We start from the raw sequence: 20,850 nt of genomic DNA on the forward strand, positions 1-20,850 counted from the left end.
GATATAATGACATGTGATCATCTATCACTGCTGACAACCAGCCTGTATATAGTGAGAGGTGTCAGCTCCGCCCCCCGGTGATGACATCACTGATATAATGACATGTGTTCATCTATCACTGCTGACAACCAGCCTGTATATAGTGAGAGGTGTCAGCTCCGCCCCCCGGTGATGACATCACTGATATAATGACATGTGATCATCTATCACTGCTGACAACCAGCCTGTATATAGTGAGAGGTGTCAGCTCCGCCCCCCGGTGATGACATCACTGATATAATGACATGTGATCATCTATCACTGCTGACAACCAGCCTGTATATAGTGAGAGGTGTCAGCCCCGCCCCCCGGTGATGACATCACTGATATAATGACATGTGATCACCTATCACTGCTGACACCCAGCCTGTATATAGTGAGAGGTGTCAGCTCCGCCCCCCGGTGATGACATCACTGATATAATGACATGTGATCATCTATCACTGCTGACAACCAGCCTGTATATAGTGAGAGATGTCAGCCCCGCCCCCCGGTGATGACATCACTGATATAATGACATGTGATCATCTATCACTGCTGACAACCAGCCTGTATATAGTGAGAGGTGTCAGCCCCGCCCCCCGGTGATGACATCACTGATATAATGACATGTGATCATCTATCACTGCTGACAACCAGCCTGTATATAGTGAGAGGTGTCAGCCCCGCCCCCCGGTGATGACATCACTGATATAATGACATGTGATCATCTATCACCGCTGACTACCAGCCTGTATATAGTGAGAGGTGTCAGCCCCGCCCCCCGGTGATGACATCACTGATATAATGACATGTGATCATCTATCACTGCTGACAACCAGCCTGTATATAGTGAGAGGTGTCAGCCCCGCCCCCGGTGATGACATCACTGATATAATGACATGTGATCATCTATCACTGCTGACAACCAGCCTGTATATAGTGAGAGTTGTCAGCCCCGCCCCCCGGTGATGACATCACTGATATAATGACATGTGATCATCTATCACTGCTGACACCCAGCCTGTATATAGTGAGAGGTGTCAGCCCCGCCCCCGGTGATGACATCACTGATATAATGACATGTGATCATCTATCACTGCTGACAACCAGCCTGTATATAGTGAGAGGTGTCAGCCCCGCCCCCCGGTGATGACATCACTGATATAATGACATGTGATCATCTATTACTGCTGACAACCAGCCTGTATATAGTGAGAGGTGTCAGCCCCGCCCCCCGGTGATGACATCACTGAGATAATGACATGTGATCATCTATCACTGCTGACAACCAGCCTGTATATAGTGAGAGGTGTCAGCCTCGCCCCCCGGTGATGACATCACTGATATAATGACATGTGATCATCTATTACTGCTGACAACCAGCCTGTATATAGTGAGAGGTGTCAGCCCCTCCCCCCGGTGATGACATCACTGATATAATGACATGTGATCATCTATCACTGCTGACAACCAGCCTGTATATAGTGAGAGGTGTCAGCCCCGCCCCCGGTGATGACATCACTGATATAATGACATGTGATCATCTATCACTGCTGACAACCAGCCTGTATATAGTGAGAGGTGTCAGCCCCGCCCCCCGGTGATGACATCACTGATATAATGACATGTGATCATCTATTACTGCTGACAACCAGCCTGTATATAGTGAGAGGTGTCAGCCCCGCCCCCCGGTGATGACATCACTGAGATAATGACATGTGATCATCTATCACTGCTGACAACCAGCCTGTATATAGTGAGAGGTGTCAGTCCCGCCCCCCGGTGATGACATCACTGATATAATGACATGTGATCATCTATTACTGCTGACAACCAGCCTGTATATAGTGAGAGGTGTCAGCCCCTCCCCCCGGTGATGACATCACTGATATAATGACATGTGATCATCTATCACTGCTGACAACCAGCCTGTATATAGTGAGAGGTGTCAGCCCCGCCCCCGGTGATGACATCACTGATATAATGACATGTGATCATCTATCACTGCTGACAACCAGCCTGTATATAGTGAGAGGTGTCAGCCCCGCCCCCCGGTGATGACATCACTGATATAATGACATGTGATCATCTATCACTGCTGACAACCAGCCTGTATATAGTGAGAGGTGTCAGCCCCGCCCCCCGGTGATGACATCACTGATGTAATGACATGTGATCATCTATCACTGCTGACAACCAGCCTGTATATAGTGAGAGGTGTCAGCCCCGCCCCCCCGGTGATGACATCACTGATGTAATGACATGTGATCATCTATCACTGCTGACAACCAGCCTGTATATAGTGAGAGGTGTCAGCCCCGCCCCCCGGTGATGACATCACTGATATAATGACATGTGATCACCTATCACTGCTGACAACCAGCCTGTATATAGTGAGAGGTGTCAGCCCCGCCCCCCGGTGATGACATCACTGATATAATGACATGTGATTATCTATCACTGCTGACAACCAGCCTGTATATAGTGAGAGGTGTCAGCCCCGCCCCCGGTGATGACATCACTGAGATAATGACATGTGATCATCTATCACTGCTGACAACCAGCCTGTATATAGTGAGAGGTGTCAGCCCCTCCCCCGGTGATGACATCACTGATATAATGACATGTGATCATCTATCACTGCTGACAACCAGCCTGTATATAGTGAGAGGTGTCAGCCCCTCCCCCGGTGATGACATCACTGATATAATGACATGTGATCATCTATCACTGCTGACAACCAGCCTGTATATAGTGAGAGGTGTCAGCCCCTCCCCCGGTGATGACATCACTGATATAATGACATGTGATTATCTATCACTGCTGACAACCAGCCTGTATATAGTGAGAGGTGTCAGCCCCGCCCCCGGTGATGACATCACTGAGATAATGACATGTGATCACCTATCACTGCTGACAACCAGCCTGTATATAGTGAGAGGTGTCAGCCCCTCCCCCGGTGATGACATCACTGATATAATGACATGTGATCATCTATCACTGCTGACAACCAGCCTGTATATAGTGAGAGGTGTCAGCCTCGCCCCCGGTGATGACATCACTGATATAATGACATGTGATCATCTATCACTGCTGACAACCAGCCTGTATATAGTGAGAGGTGTCAGCCCCGCCCCCCGGTGATGACATCACTGATATAATGACATGTGTTCATCTATCACTGCTGACAACCAGCCTGTATATAGTGAGAGGTGTCAGCCCCGCCCCCGGTGATGACATCACTGATATAATGACATGTGATTATCTATCACTGCTGACAACCAGCCTGTATATAGTGAGAGGTGTCAGCCCCGCCCCCCGGTGATGACATCACTGATATAATGACATGTGATCATCTATCACTGCTGACAACCAGCCTGTATATAGTGAGAGGTGTCAGCCCCGCCCCCCCGGTGATGACATCACTGATATAATGACATGTGATCATCTATCACTGCTGACAACCAGCCTGTATATAGTGAGAGGTGTCAGCCCCGCCCCCCCGGTGATGACATCACTGATATAATGACATGTGATCATCTATCACTGCTGACAACCAGCCTGTATATAGTGAGAGGTGTCAGCCCCGCCCCCCCGGTGATGACATCACTGATATAATGACATGTGATCATCTATCACTGCTGACAACCAGCCTGTATATAGTGAGAGGTGTCAGCCCCGCCCCCTGGTGATGACATCACTGATATAATGACATGTGATCATCTATCACTGCTGACAACCAGCCTGTATATAGTGAGAGGTGTCAGCCCCGCCCCCCGGTGATGACATCACTGATATAATGACATGTGATCATCTATCACTGCTGACAACCAGCCTGTATATAGTGAGAGGTGTCAGCCCCGCCCCCCGGTGATGACATCACTGATATAATGACATGTGATCATCTATCACTGCTGACAACCAGCCTGTATATAGTGAGAGGTGTCAGCCCCGCCCCCCCCGGTGATGACATCACTGATATAATGACATGTGATCACCTATCACTGCTGACAACCAGCCTGTATATAGTGAGAGGTGTCAGCCCCGCCCCCCCCGGTGATGACATCACTGATATAATGACATGTGATCATCTATCACTGCTGACAACCAGCCTATATATAGTGAGAGGTGTCAGCCCCGCCCCCCGGTGATGACATCACTGATATAATGACATGTGATCATCTATCACTGCTGACAACCAGCCTGTATATAGTGAGAGGTGTCAGCCCCGCCCCCGGTGATGACATCACTGATATAATGACATGTGATCATCTATCACTGCTGACAACCAGCCTGTATATAGTGAGAGGTGTCAGCCCCGCCCCCCGGTGATGACATCACTGATATAATGACATGTGATCATCTATCACTGCCGACAACCAGCCTGTATATAGTGAGAGGTGTCAGCCCCGCCCCCCGGTGATGACATCACTGATATAATGACATGTGATCATCTATCACTGCCGACAACCAGCCTGTATATAGTGAGAGGTGTCAGCCCCGCCCCCGGTGATGACATCACTGATATAATGACATGTGATCATCTATCACTGCCGACAACCAGCCTGTATATAGTGAGAGGTGTCAGCCCCGCCCCCCGGTGATGACATCACTGATATAATGACATGTGATCACCTATCACTGCTGACAACCAGCCTGTATATAGTGAGAGGTGTCAGCTCCGCCCCCCGGTGATGACATCACTGATATAATGACATGTGATCATCTATCACTGCTGACAACCAGCCTGTATATAGTGAGAGGTGTCAGCTCCACCCCCCGGTGATGACATCACTGATATAATGACATGTGATCATCTATCACTGCTGACACCCAGCCTGTATATAGTGAGAGGTGTCAGCTCCGCCCCCCGGTGATGACATCACTGATATAATGACATGTGATCACCTATCACTGCTGACAACCAGCCTGTATATAGTGAGAGGTGTCAGCCCCGCCCCCGGCGATGACATCACTGATATAATGACATGTGATCATCTATCACTGCTGACAACCAGCCTGTATATAGTGAGAGGTGTCAGCCCCTCCCCTCGGTGATGACATCACTGATATAATGACATGAGATCATCTATCACTGCTGACAACCAGCCTGTATATAGTGAGAGGTGTCAGCCCCGCCCCCCGGTGATGACATCACTGATATAATGACATGTGATCATCTATCACTGCTGACAACCAGCCTGTATATAGTGAGAGGTGTCAGCCCCGCCCCCCGGTGATGACATCACTGATATAATGACATGTGATCATCTATCGCTGCTGACAACCAGCCTGTATATAGTGAGAGGTGTCAGCCCCGCCCCCGGTGATGACATCACTGATATAATGACATGTGATCATCTATCGCTGCTGACAACCAGCCTGTATATAGTGAGAGGTGTCAGCCCCTCCCCCGGTGATGACATCACTGATATAATGACATATGATCATCTATCGCTGCTGACAACCAGCCTGTATATAGTGAGAGGTGTCAGCCCCGCCCCCCGGTGATGACATCACTGATATAATTACATGTAATCATCTATCGCTGCTGACAACCAGCCTGTATGTAGTGAGAGGTGTCAGCCCCGCCCCCCCCGGTGATGACATCACTGATATAATGACATGTGATCATCTATCACTGCTGACAACCAGCCTGTATATAGTGAGAGGTGTCAGCCCCGCCCCCCCCGGTGATGACATCACTGATATAATGACATGTGATCATCTATCACTGCTGACAACCAGCCTGTATATAGTGAGAGGTGTCAGCCCCACCCACGGTGATGACATCACTGATATAATGACATGTGATCATCTATCACTGCTGATAGCCAGCCTGTATATAGTGAGAGGTGTCAGCTCCGCCCCCCGGTGATGACATCACTGATATAATGACATGTGATCATCTATCACTGCTGACAACCAGCCTGTATATAGTGAGAGGTGTCAGCTCCGCCCCCCGGTGATGACATTACTGATATAATGACATGTGATCATCTATCACTGCTGACAACCAGCCTGTATATAGTGAGAGGTGTCAGCCCCGCCCCCCGGTGATGACATCACTGATATAATGACATGTGATCATGTATCACTGCTGACAACCAGCCTGTATATAGTGAGAGGTGTCAGCCCCGCCCCCCGGTGATGACATCACTGATATAATGACATGTGATCCTCTATCACTGCTGACAACCAGCCTGTATATAGTGAGAGGTGTCAGCCCCGCCCCCCGGTGATGACATCACTGATATAATGACATGTGATCATCTATCACTGCTGACAACCAGCCTGTATATAGTGAGAGGTGTCAGCCCCGCCCCCGGTGATGACATCACTGAGATAATGACATGTGATCATCTATCACTGCTGACAACCAGCCTGTATATAGTGAGAGGTGTCAGCCCCGCCCCCCGGTGATGACATCACTGATATAATGACATGTGATCATGTATCACTGCTGACAACCAGCCTGTATATAGTGAGAGGTGTCAGCCCCGCCCCCCGGTGATGACATCACTGATATAATGACATGTGATCCTCTATCACTGCTGACAACCAGCCTGTATATAGTGAGAGGAGTCAGCCCCGCCCCCGGTGATGACATCACTGATATAATGACATGTGATCATGTATCACTGCTGACAACCAGCCTGTATATAGTGAGAGGTGTCTGCCCCGCCCCCGGTGATGACATCACTGATATAATGACATGTGATCATCTATCACTGCTGACAACCAGCCTGTATATAGTGAGAGGTGTCAGCTCCGCCCCCCGGTGATGACATCACTGATATAATGACATGTGATCATCTATCACTGCTGACAACCAGCCTGTATATAGTGAGAGGTGTCAGCTCCGCCCCCCGGTGATGACATCACTGATATAATGACATGTGATCATCTATCACTGCTGACAACCAGCCTGTATATAGTGAGAGGTGTCAGCCCCGCCCCCGGTGATGACATCACTGATATAATGACATGTGATCACCTATCACTGCTGACAACCAGCCTGTATATAGTGAGAGGTGTCAGCTCAGCCCCCCGGTGATGACATCACAGATATAATGACATGTGATCATCCATCACTGCTGACAACCAGCCTGTATATAGTGAGAGGTGTCAGCCCCGCCCCCCGGTGATGACATCACTGATATAATGACATGTGATCATCTATCACTGCTGACAACCAGCCTGTATAGAGTGAGAGGTGTGAGCCCCGCCCCCCGGTGATGACATCACTGATATAATAACATGTGTTCATCTATCACTGCTGACAACCAGCCTGTATATAGTGAGAGGTGTCAGCCCCGCCCCCCGGTGATGACATCACTGATATAATGACATGTGTTCATCTATCACTGCTGACAACCAGCCGGTATATAGTGAGAGGTGTCAGCCCCTCCCCCCGGTGATGACATCACTGATATAATGACATGTGATCATCTATCACTGCTGACAACCAGCCTGTATATAGTGAGAGGTGTCAGCCCCGCCCCCGGTGATGACATCATTGATATAATGACATGTGATCATCTATCACTGCTGACAACCAGCCTGTATATAGTGAGAGGTGTCAGCCCCGCCCCCGGTGATGACATCACTGATATAATGACATGTGATCATCTATCACTGCTGACAACCAGCCTGTATATAGTGAGAGGTGTCAGCTCCGCCCCCCGGTGATGACATCACTGATATAATGACATGTGATCATCTATCATTGCTGACAACCAGCCTGTATATAGTGAGAGGTGTCAGCTCCGCCCCCCGGTGATGACATCACTGATATAATGACATGTGATCATCTATCACTGCTGACAACCAGTCTGTATATAGTGAGAGGTGTCAGCCCCGCCCCCCGGTGATGACATCACTGATATAATGACATGTGATCATCTATCACTGCTGACAACCAGCCTGTATATAGTGAGAGGTGTCAGCCCCGCCCCCCGGTGATGACATCACTGATATAATGACATGTGATCATCTATCACTGCTGACAACCAGCCTGTATATAGTGAGAGGTGTCAGCTCCGCCCCCGGTGATGACATCACTGATATAATGACATGTGATCCTCTATCACTGCTGACAACCAGCCTGCATATAGTGAGGTGTCAGCTCCGCCCCCTGGTGACGACATCACTGATATAATGACATGTGATCATCTATCACTGCTGACAACCAGCCTGTATATAGTGAGAGGAGTCAGCCCCGCCCCCGGTGATGACATCACTGATATAATGACATGTGATCATCTATCACTGCTGACAACCAGCCTGTATATAGTGAGAGGTGTCAGCCCCGCCCCCCGGTGATGACATCACTGATATAATGACATGTGATCATCTATCACTGCTGACAACCAGCCTGTATATAGTGAGAGGTGTCAGCCCCGCCCCCGGTGATGACATCACTGATATAATGACATGTGATCATCTATCACTGCTGACAACCAGCCTGTATATAGTGAGAGGTGTCAGCCCCGCCCCCGGTGATGACATCATTGATATAATGACATGTGATCATCTGTCACTGCTGACAACCAGTCTGTATATAGTGAGAGGTGTCAGCCCCGCCCCCGGTGATGACATCACTGATATAATGACATGTGATCATCTATCACTGCTGACAACCAGCCTGTATATAGTGAGAGGTGTCAGCTCCGCCCCCCGGTGATGACATCACTGATATAATGACATGTGATCATCTATCATTGCTGACAACCAGCCTGTATATAGTGAGAGGTGTCAGCCCCGCCCCCCGGTGATGACATCACTGATATAATGACATGTGATCATCTATCACTGCTGACAACCAGCCTGTATATAGTGAGAGGTGTCAGCCCCGCCCCCCGGTGATGACATCACTGATATAATGACATGTGATCATCTATCACTGCTGACAACCAGCCTGTATATAGTGAGAGGTGTCAGCTCCGCCCCCGGTGATGACATCACTGATATAATGACATGTGATCATCTATCACTGCTGACAACCAGCCTGTATATAGTGAGAGGTGTCAGCCCCGCCCCCCGGTGATGACATCACTGATATAACGACATGTGATCATCTATCACTGCTGACAACCAGCCTGTATATAGTGAGAGGTGTCAGCCCCGCCCCCGGTGATGACATCACTGATATAATGACATGTGATCATCTATCACTGCTGACAACCAGCCTGTATATAGTGAGAGGTGTCAGCCCCGCCCCCGGTGATGACATCACTGATATAATGACATGTGATCATCTATCACTGCTGACAACCAGCCTGTAAATAGTGAGAGGTGTCAGCTCCGACCCCCGGTGATGACATCACTGATATAATGACATGTGATCATCTATCACTGCTGACAACCAGCCTGTATATAGTGAGAGGAGTCAGCCCCGCCCCCGGTGATGACATCACTGATATAATGACATGTGATCATCTATCACTGCTGACAACCAGCCTGTATATAGTGAGAGGTGTCAGCCCCGCCTCCCGGTGATGACATCACTGATATAATGACATGTGTTCATCTATCACTGCTGACAACCAGCCTGTATATAGTGAGGTGTCAGCTCCGCCCCCCGGTGATGACATCACTGATATAATGACATGTGATCATCTATCACTGCTGACAACCAGCCTGTATATAGTGAGGTGTCAGCCCTGCCCCCGGTGATGACATCACTGATATAATGACATGTGATCATCTATCACTGCTGACAACCAGCCTGTATATAGTGAGGTGTCAGCCCTGCCCCCGGTGATGACATCACTGATATAATGACATGTGATCATCTATCACTGCTGACAACCAGCCTGTATATAGTGAGAGGTGTCAGCCCCGCCCCCCGGTGATGACATCACTGATATAATGACATGTGTTCATCTATCACTGCTGACAACCAGCCTGTATATAATGAGAGGTGTCAGCCCCGCCCCCGGTTATGACATCACTGATATAATGACATGTGATCATCTATCACTGCTGACAACCAGCCTGTATATAGTGAGAGGTGTCAGCTCCGCCCCCCGGTGATGACATCACTGATATAATGACATGTGATCATCTATCACTGCTGACAACCAGCCTGTATATAGTGAGAGGTGTCAGCCCCGCCCCCCGGTGATGACATCACTGATATAATGACATGTGATCATCTATCACTGCTGACAACCAGCCTGTATGTAGTGAGAGGTGTCAGCCCCACCCCCGGTGATGACATCACTGATATAATGACATGTGTTCATCTATCACTGCTAACAACCAGCCTGTATATAGTGAGAGGTGTCAGCTCCGCCCCCCGGTGATGAAATCACTGATATAATGACATGTGATCATCTATCACTGCTGACAACCAGCCTGTATGTAGTGAGAGGTGTCAGCCCCACCCCCGGTGATGACATCACTGATATAATGACATGTGTTCATCTATCACTGCTGACAACCAGCCTGTATATAGTGAGAGGTGTCAGCCCCGCCCCCGGTGATGAAATCACTGATATAATGACATGTGTTCATCTATCACTGCTGACAACCAGCCTGTATATAGTGAGAGGTGTCAGCCCCGCCCCCAGTGATGACATCACTGATATAATGACATGTGATCATCTATCACTGCTGACAACCAGCCTGTATATAGTGAGAGGTGTCAGCCCCGCCCCCAGTGATGACATCACTGATATAATGACATGTGTTCATCTATCGCCGCTGACAACCAGCCTGTATATAGTGAGAGGTGTCAGCCCCGCCCCCCGGTGATGACATCACTGATATAATGACATGTGATCGTCTATCACCGCTGACAACCAGCCTGTATATAGTGAGAGGTGTCTGCCCCGCCCCCCGGTGATGACATCACTGATATAATGACATGTGATCGTCTATCACCGCTGACAACCAGCCTGTATATAGTGAGGTGTCAGCTCCGCCCCCGGTGATGACATCACTGATATAATGACATGTGATCATCTATCACTGCTGACAACCAGCCTGTATATAGTGAGGTGTCAGCTCCGCCCCCGGTGATGACATCACTGATATAATGACATGTGATCATCTATCACTGCTGACAACCAGCCTGTATATAGTGAGAGGTGTCAGCCCCGCCCCCCGGTGATGACATCACTGATATAATGACATGTGATCATCTATCACTGCTGACAACCAGCCAGTATATAGTGAGAGGTGTCAGCCCCGCCCCCCGGTGATGACATCACTGATATAATGACATGTGTTCATCTATCACTGCTGACAACCAGCCTGTATATAGTGAGAGGTGTCAGCCCCGCCCCCGGTGATGACATCACTGATATAATGACATGTGATCATCTATCACTGCTGACAACCAGCCTGTATATAGTGAGAGGTGTCAGCCCCACCCCCCGGTGATGACATCACTGATATAATGACATGTGATCATCTATCACTGCTGACAACCAGCCTGTATATAGTGAGAGGTGTCAGCCCCGCCCCTGGTGATGACATCACTGATATAATGACATGGATCATCTATCACTGCTGACAACCAGCCTGTATATAGTGAGAGGTGTCAGCCCCGCCCCCCGGTGATGACATCACTGATATAATGACATGTGATCATCTATCACTGCTGACAACCAGCCTGTATATAGTGAGAGGTGTCAGCCCCGCCCCCCGGTGATGACATCACTGATATAATGACATGTGATCACCTATCACTGCTGACAACCAGCCTGTATATAGTGAGAGGTGTCAGCCCCGCCCCCGGTGATGACATCACTGATATAATGACATGTGATCATCTATCACTGCCGACAACCAGCCTGTATATAGTGAGAGGTGTCAGCCCCGCCCCCGGTGATGACATCACTGATATAATGACATGTGATCATCTATCACTGCTGACAACCAGTCTGTATATAGTGAGAGGTGTCAGCCCCGCCCCCCGGTGATGACATCACTGATATAATGACATGTGATCATCTATCACTGCTGACAACCAGTCTGTATATAGTGAGAGGTGTCAGCCCCGCCCCCCGGTGATGACATCACTGATATAATGACATGTGATCATCTATCACTGCTGACAACCAGCCTGTATATAGTGAGAGGTGTCAGCCCCGCCCCCGGTGATGACATCACTGATATAATGACATGTGATCATCTATCACTGCTGACAACCAGTCTGTATATAGTGAGAGGTGTCAGCCCCGCCCCCCGGTGATGACATCACTGATATAATGACATGTGATCATCTATCACTGCTGACAACCAGCCTGTATATAGTGAGAGGTGTCAGCCCCGCCCCCCGGTGATGACATCACTGATATAATGACATGTGATCATCTATCACTGCTGACAACCAGCCTGTATATAGTGAGAGGTGTCAGCCCCGCCCCCCGGTGATGACATCACTGATATAATGACATGTGATCACCTATCACTGCTGACAACCAGCCTGTATATAGTGAGAGGTGTCAGCCCCGCCCCCGGTGATGACATCACTGATATAATGACATGTGATCATCTATCACTGCTGACAACCAGCCTGTATATAGTGAGAGGTGTCAGCTCCGCCCCCGGTGATGACATCACTGATATAATGACATGTGATCATCTATCACTGCTGACAACCAGCCTGTATATAGTGAGAGGTGTCAGCCCCTCCCCCCGGTGATGACATCACTGATATAATGACATGTGATCATCTATCACTGCTGACAACCAGCCTGTATATAGTGAGAGGTGTCAGCCCCGCCCCCCGGTGATGACATCACTGATATAATGACATGTGATCATCTATCACTGCTGACAACCAGCCTGTATATAGTGAGAGGTGTCAGCCCTGCCCCCGGTGATGACATCACTGATATAATGACATGTGATCATCTATCACTGCTGACAACCAGCCTGTATATAGTGAGAGGTGTCAGCCCCGCCCCCGGTGATGACATCACTGATATAATGACATGTGATCATCTATCACTGCTGACAACCAGCCTGTTTATAGTGAGAGGTGTCAGCCCCGCCCCCCGGTGATGACATCACTGATATAATGACATGTGATCATCTATCACTGCTGACAACCAGTCTGTATATAGTGAGAGGTGTCAGCTCCGCCCCCCGGTGATGACATCACTGATATAATGACATGTGATCATCTATCACTGCTGACAACCAGCCTGTATATAGTGAGAGGTGTCAGCCCCGCCCCCCGGTGATGACATCACTGATATAATGACATGTGATCATCTATCACTGCTGACAACCAGCCTGTATATAGTGAGAGGTGTCAGCTCCGCCCCCCGGTGATGACATCACTGATATAATGACATGTGATCATCTATCACTGCTGACAACCAGCCTGTATATAGTGAGAGGTGTCAGCCCCTCCCCCCGGTGATGACATCACTGATATAATGACATGTGATCATCTATCACTGCTGACAACCAGCCTGTATATAGTGAGAGGTGTCAGCCCCGCCCCCGGTGATGACATCACTGATATAATAACATGTGATCATCTATCACTGCTGACAACCAGCCTGTATATAGTGAGAGGTGTCAGCCCCGCCCCCCAGTGATGACATCACTGATATAATGACATGTGATCATCTATCACTGCTGACAACCAGCCTGTATATAGTGAGAGGTGTCAGCCCCGCCCCCGGTGATGACATCACTGATATAATGACATGTGATCACCTATCACTGCTGACAACCAGCCTGTATATAGTGAGAGGTGTCAGCCCCGCCCCCGGTGATGACATCACTGATATAATGACATGTGATCATCTATCACTGCTGACAACCAGCCTGTATATAGTGACAGGTGTCAGCCCCGCCCCCCCGGTGATGACATCACTGATATAATGACATGTGATCACCTATCACTGCTGACAACCAGCCTGTATATAGTGAGAGGTGTCAGCCCCGCCCCCGGTGATGACATCACTGATATAATGACATGTGATCATCTATCACTGCTGACAACCAGCCTGTATATAGTGACAGGTGTCAGCCCCGCCCCCCCGGTGATGACATCACTGATATAATGACATGTGATCACCTATCACTGCTGACAACCAGCCTGTATATAGTGAGAGGTGTCAGCCCCGCCCCCGGTGATGACATCACTGATATAATGACATGTGATCATCTATCACTGCTGACAACCAGCCTGTATATAGTGACAGGTGTCAGCCCCGCCCCCCCGGTGATGACATCACTGATATAATGACATGTGATCATCTATCACTGCTGACAACCAGCCTGTATATAGTGAGAGGTGTCAGCCCCGCCCCCGGTGATGACATCACTGATATAATGACATGTGATCATCTATCACTGCTGACAACCAGCCTGTATATAGTGACAGGTGTCAGCCCCGCCCCCCCGGTGATGACATCACTGATATAATGACATGTGATCACCTATCACTGCTGACAACCAGCCTGTATATAGTGAGAGGTGTCAGCCCCGCCCCCGGTGATGACATCACTGATATAATGACATGTGATCATCTATCACTGCTGACAACCAGCCTGTATATAGTGACAGGTGTCAGCCCCGCCCCCCCGGTGATGACATCACTGATATAATGACATGTGATCATCTATCACTGCTGACAACCAGCCTGTATATAGTGAGAGGTGTCAGCTCCGCCCCCCGGTGATGACATCACTGATATAATGACATGTGATCATCTATCACTGCTGACAACCAGCCTGTATATAGTGAGAGGAGTCAGCCCCGCCCCCCCGGTGATGACATCACTGATATAATGACATGTGATCATCTATCACTGCTGACAACCAGCCAGTATATAGTGAGAGGTGTCAGCCCCGCCCCCCGGTGATGACATCACTGATATAATGACATGTGATCATCTATCACTGCTGACAACCAGCCTGTATATAGTGAGAGGTGTCAGCCCCGCCCCCGGTGATGACATCACTGATATAATGACATGTGATCATCTATCACTGCTGACAACCATCCTGTATATAGTGAGAGGTGTCAGCCCCGCCCCCGGTGATGACATCACTGATATAATGACATGTGATCATCTATCACTGCTGACAACCAGCCTGTATATAGTGAGAGGTGTCAGCCCCGCCCCCCGGTGATGACATCACTGATATAATGACATGTGATCATCTATCACTGCTGACAACCAGCCTGTATATAGTGAGAGGTGTCAGCCCCGCCCCCGGTGATGACATCACTGATATAATGACATGTGATCATCTATCACTGCTGACAACCAGCCTGTATATAGTGAGAGGTGTCAGCCCCGCCCCCCCGGTGATGACATCACTGATATAATGATATGTGATCACCTATCACTGCTGACAACCAGCCTGTATATAGTGAGGTGTCAGCCCCGCCCCCCCGGTGATGACATCACTGATATAATGACATGTGATCATCTATCACTGCTGACAACCAGCCTGTATATAGTGAGAGGTGTCAGCCCCGCCCCCGGTGATGACATCACTGATATAATGACATGTGGTCATCTATCACTGCTGACAACCAGCCTGTATATAGTGAGAGGTGTCAGCCCCGCCCCCCGGTGATGACATCACTGATATAATGACATGTGATCATCTATCACTGCTGACAACCAGCCTGTATATAGTGAGAGGTGTCAGCCCCGCCCCCCGGTGATGACATCACTGATATAATGACATGTGATCATCTATCACTGCTGACAAACAGCCTGTATATAGTGAGAGGTGTCAGCCCCGCCCCCGGTGATGACATCACTGATATAATGACATGTGATCATCTATCACTGCTGACAACCAGCCTGTATATAGTGAGAGGTGTCAGCCCCGCCCCCCCGGTGATGACATCACTGATATAATGACATGTGATCATCTATCACTGCTGACAACCAGCCTGTATATAGTGAGAGGTGTCAGCCCCGCCCCCCCGGTGATGACATCACTGATATAATGACATGTGATCATCTATCACTGCTGACAACCAGCCTGTATATAGTGAGAGGTGTCAGCCCCGCCCCCCGGTGATGACATCACTGATATAATGACATGTGATCATCTATCACTGCTGACACCCAGCCTGTATATAGTGAGAGGTGTCAGCCCCGCCCCCCGGTGATGACATCACTGATATAATGACATGTGATCATCTATCACTGCTGACAACCAGCCTGTATATAGTGAGAGGTGTCAGCCCCGCCCCCCCGGTGATGACATCACTGATATAATGACATGTGATCATCTATCACTGCTGACAACCAGCCTGTATATAGTGAGAGGTGTCAGCCCCGCCCCCCGGTGATGACATCACTGATATAATGACATGTGATCATCTATCACTGCTGACACCCAGCCTGTATATAGTGAGAGGTGTCAGCCCCGCCCCCCGGTGATGACATCACTGATATAATGACATGTGATCATCTATCACTGCTGACAACCAGCCTGTATATAGTGAGAGGTGTCAGCCCCGCCCCCCGGTGATGACATCACTGATATAATGACATGTGATCATCTATCACTGCTGACAACCAGCCTGTATATAGTGAGAGGTGTCAGCCCCGCCCCCGGTGATGACATCACTGATATAATGACATGTGATCATCTATCACTGCTGACAACCAGCCTGTATATAGTGAGAGGTGTCAGCCCCGCCCCCCGGTGATGACATCACTGATATAATGACATGTGATCATCTATCACTGCTGACAACCAGCCTGTATATAGTGAGAGGTGTCAGCTCCGCCCCCCGGTGATGACATCACTGATATAATGACATGTGATCATCTATCACTGCTGAGAACCAGCCTGTATATAGTGAGAGGTGTCAGCCCCGCCCCCGGTGATGACATCACTGATATAATGACATGTGATCATCTATCACTGCTGACAACCAGCCTGTATATAGTGAGAGGTGTCAGCCCCGCCCCCGGTGATGACATCACTGATATGACATGTGATCATCTATCACTGCTGACAACCAGCCTGTATATAGTGAGAGGTGTCAGCCCCTCCCCCCGGTGATGACATCACTGATATAATGACATGTGATCATCTATCACTGCTGACAACCAGCCTGTATATAGTGAGAGGTGTCAGCCCCGCCCCCGGTGATGACATCACTGATATAATGACATGTGATCATCTATCACTGCTGACAACCAGCCTGTATATAGTGAGAGGTGTCAGCCCCGCCCCCCCGGTGATGACATCACTGATATAATGACATGTGATCATCTATCACTGCTGACAACCAGCCTGTATATAGTGAGAGGTGTCAGCCCCGCCCCCCGGTGATGACATCACTGATATAATGACATGTGATCATCTATCACTGCTGACACCCAGCCTGTATATAGTGAGAGGTGTCAGCCCCGCCCCCGGTGATGACATCACTGATATAATGACATGTGATCATCTATCACTGCTGACAACCAGCCTGTATATAGTGAGAGGTGTCAGCCCCGCCCCCCGGTGATGACATCACTGATATAATGACATGTGATCATCTATCACTGCTGACAACCAGCCTGTATATAGTCAGAGGTGTCAGCCCCGCCCCCCCTCCCCCGGTGACAGACCTTCATGCAGCGCGCTCGGTCCTTGGAGGGCCATCTCTTAAAGAACCGCGGCCAACGAGCCTTCCGAGGCCAGCATCCTGGGATCTCCACCATCGGGAGCAGCTCCACCTCCACTGTCTGCCCTGAGGTCTCCACGATCGCTCTGATGATGGGACCAGTAGACTCCAGAACGCTCACCCTGTCTGGAGATGGACAGTTACTGAGAACAAAAAGGGCAAAAAAATGTATGGCGCAAAGTAACATGAGGGTCAGGGAGGTCTACTGTATGGAGTCTTACTACAGGCAGGCATGGGGGCGCTGCACTCTATTATTGGTCAGGTTACAGGCAGGCTTGGGGGCGCTGCCCTAACTTACAGGTCAGGTTACAGGCAGGGATAGAGGCGCTGCACTCTCTTACTGGTCAGGTTAGAGGCAGGCATGGGGGCGCTACACTCTCTTACTGGTCAGGTTAGAGGCAGGCATGGGGGCGCTGCACTCTCTTTCTGGTCAGGTTAGAGGCAGGCATGGGGGCGCTGCACTCTCTTACTGGTCAGGTTACAAGCAGACATGGGGGCGCTGCACTCTCTTACTGGTCAGGTTACAGTCAGGCATGGGGGCGCTGCACTCTCTTACTGGTCAGGTTACAGGCAGACATGGGGGCGCTGCACTATCTTACAGGTCAGGTTACAGGCAGGCATGGGGCGCTGCACTCTCTTACTGGTCAGGTTACAGGCAGACATGGGGGCGCTGCACTATCTTACAGGTCAGGTTACAGGCAGGGATGGGGTCGCTGCACTATCTTACAGGTCAGGTTACAGGCAGGGATGGGGGCGCTGCACTATCTTACAGGTCAGGTTACAGGCAGGCATGGGGGCGCTGCACTCTCTTACTGGTCAGGTTACAGGCAGGAATGGAGGCGCTGCGCTTTCTTCCTGGTCAGGTTACAGGCAGGGATGGAGGTGCTGCATTCTCTTACTGGTCAGGTTACAGGCAGGCATGGGGGCGCTGCACTATCCTACAGGTCAGGTTACAGGCAGGGATGGGGGCGCTGCACTCTATTATTGGTCACGTTACAGGCAGGCATGGGGGCGCTGCACTATCCTACAGGTCAGGTTACAGGCAGGGATGGAGGTGCTGCACTATCTTACAGGTCAGGTTACAGGCAGGGATGGAGGCGCTGCACTCTATTATTGGTCACGTTACAGGCAGGGATGGAGGCGCTGCACTCTATTATTGGTCACGTTACAGGCAGGCATGGGGGCGCTGCACTATCTTACAAGTCAGGTTACAGGCAGGGATGGAGGCGCTGCACTATCTTACAGGTCAGGTTACAGGCAGGGATGGAGGCGCTGCACTCTATTATTGGTCACGTTACAGGCAGGCATTGGGGCGCTGCACTATCTTACAGGTCAGGTTACAGGCAGGCATGGGGGCGCTGCACTATCTTACAGGTCAGGTTACAGGCAGGGCTGGAGGCGCTGCACTATCTTACAGGTCAGGTTACAGGCAGGGATGGAGGCGCTGCACTATCTTACAGGTCAGGTTACAGGCAGGGATGGAGGCGCTGCACTTTATTATTGGTCACGTTACAGACAGGCATGGGGGTGCTGCACTATCTTACAGGTCAGGTTACAGGCAGGGATGGAGGCGCTGCACTCTATTATTGGTCAGGTTACAGGCAGTGATGGGGGCGCTGCACTATCTTACAGGTCAGGTTACAGGCAGTGATGGAGGCGCTGCACTATCTTACAGGTCAGGTTACAGGCAGGCATGTGGGCGCTGCACTATCTTACAGATCAGGTTACAGGCAGGGATGGGGGCGCTGCACTATCTTACAGGTCAGGTTACAGGCAGGGATGGGGGCTCGGCACTCTATTATTGGTCAGGTTACAGGCAGTGATAGTGCAGCGCCCCCATCTTACAGGTCAGGTTACAGGCAATGATGGGGGCACTGCACTTTCTTCCTAGTCACGTTACAGGCAGGGATGGGGGCGCTGCCCTCTTGCAGGTCATGTTAATACATTCATGGAAGCATTATGCTCTTACTGGTCAGGTGACAGCCTGCGATAGGGGTGCTGCTTTCTTACTGGTCAGATTACCGGCATTGATGGGGCGCTGCTCTCTTTATTGTCAGGTTACAGGCAAGGATGGGTTGTTGCGCTTTCTAATACAGTAGTATTCAAAATACCAGCAGTCCAATATGACTGACCAGATTAATCGCTGTTTTTATATAAATTCTATCACCAGATGTCAGGAGGTCAATCAGTGCGGTCAATCATTCTGTGAAGAAACAGGTGTGAATCAGGAGACCCTTATTTAAGGGTGAAGCAGCACATGTTGTACATGCATTTCTCCTTGAAAGCCTGAGAAATATGGCTCGTTCGAGGGTAAAACTTATAAAGAAGTGCAGACAATGATCGGCTAAAATGATCTCAAAAGCTTTAAAATGGAAAGCAAAACCAGAGCGACGTGGAAGAAAAGAGAAGACTACCACTCGAATAGATGGAAGAATATCCAGAATGGCAAAGGCTCAGCCAATGATCAGCTCCAGGATGACCACAGACAGTCTCCAGTTACCTGTGAGCACTGTGACAGTTAGGAGATGCCTGTGTTAAGATAATCTCTTACCAAGAAGTCCCCGCAAAGTCCCACTATTAAAAAAAAAAAAAAAGAAAGCCATGTACTGAAGTGGATACAATTTGCCAAAGAACACATGAACGCGCCTAAAGAGAAATGGAGAAACATTTTGCGGACTGATGAATGTAAAATGGTTCTTTTTGGGTCCAAGGGCCGCACAAAGTTCATCAGACGACCCCCAAACTCTGCAGTCAAGCCACAGTACACCCTGCAGACAGTGAAGCATGGTGGAAGCATCATGATATGGGCATGTTTCTCTTACTATGGTGCTGGACCTATTTACCACATACCAGGGATCATGGACCAGTTTGCATATATTAAAATACTTGAAGAGGTCATGTTGCCTTACACTGAAGAGGAAGATGAAGATGCAAGACAGGTTGTTCCTATTGTGGAACTACAAGGCTCATGAGGGAAAGGATCTAGTTACAGAGGCAGCAAGATGATACAGGCAAGTGCTATGGGTACTGAAACGGAGATCATGTCCCTGGGACTGATATAAGTGACGCGCCCCCTGGGACATATTCTTTTTTGAGGAGAATACCCGGCACCGGATCAGATGGGGGGGGTTGTAGTCTCCGAGCGGCTGTGACCCGGCCCGTGCCCAGGGCGTCAAGGTCAGTGTTATGTGGCAGTCCTAC

General features: G+C 49.6%; 1 protein-coding gene across 2 annotated transcripts in view; it reads right to left on the bottom strand.

Moving 5' to 3' along the window:
• Positions 1-20,850, bottom strand: part of MAB21L3 (mab-21 like 3) — a 141,501-nt gene that overhangs the window by 68,351 nt on the left and 52,300 nt on the right. For both annotated transcript variants that reach the window (XM_073670894.1, XM_073670896.1), the window contains one exon: positions 17,594-17,775. In XM_073670894.1, coding sequence (XP_073526995.1) covers positions 17,594-17,775 — 182 coding nt within the window. The remainder of the gene's footprint in view (positions 1-17,593; positions 17,776-20,850) is intronic.

The sequence above is a fragment of the Phyllobates terribilis genome, unplaced genomic scaffold (assembly GCF_046119375.1).
Source record: "Phyllobates terribilis strain yellow unplaced genomic scaffold, ASM4611937v1 Scaffold_2__4_contigs__length_985480577, whole genome shotgun sequence".
In the NCBI taxonomy this organism is placed as follows: Eukaryota; Metazoa; Chordata; class Amphibia; order Anura; family Dendrobatidae; genus Phyllobates; species Phyllobates terribilis.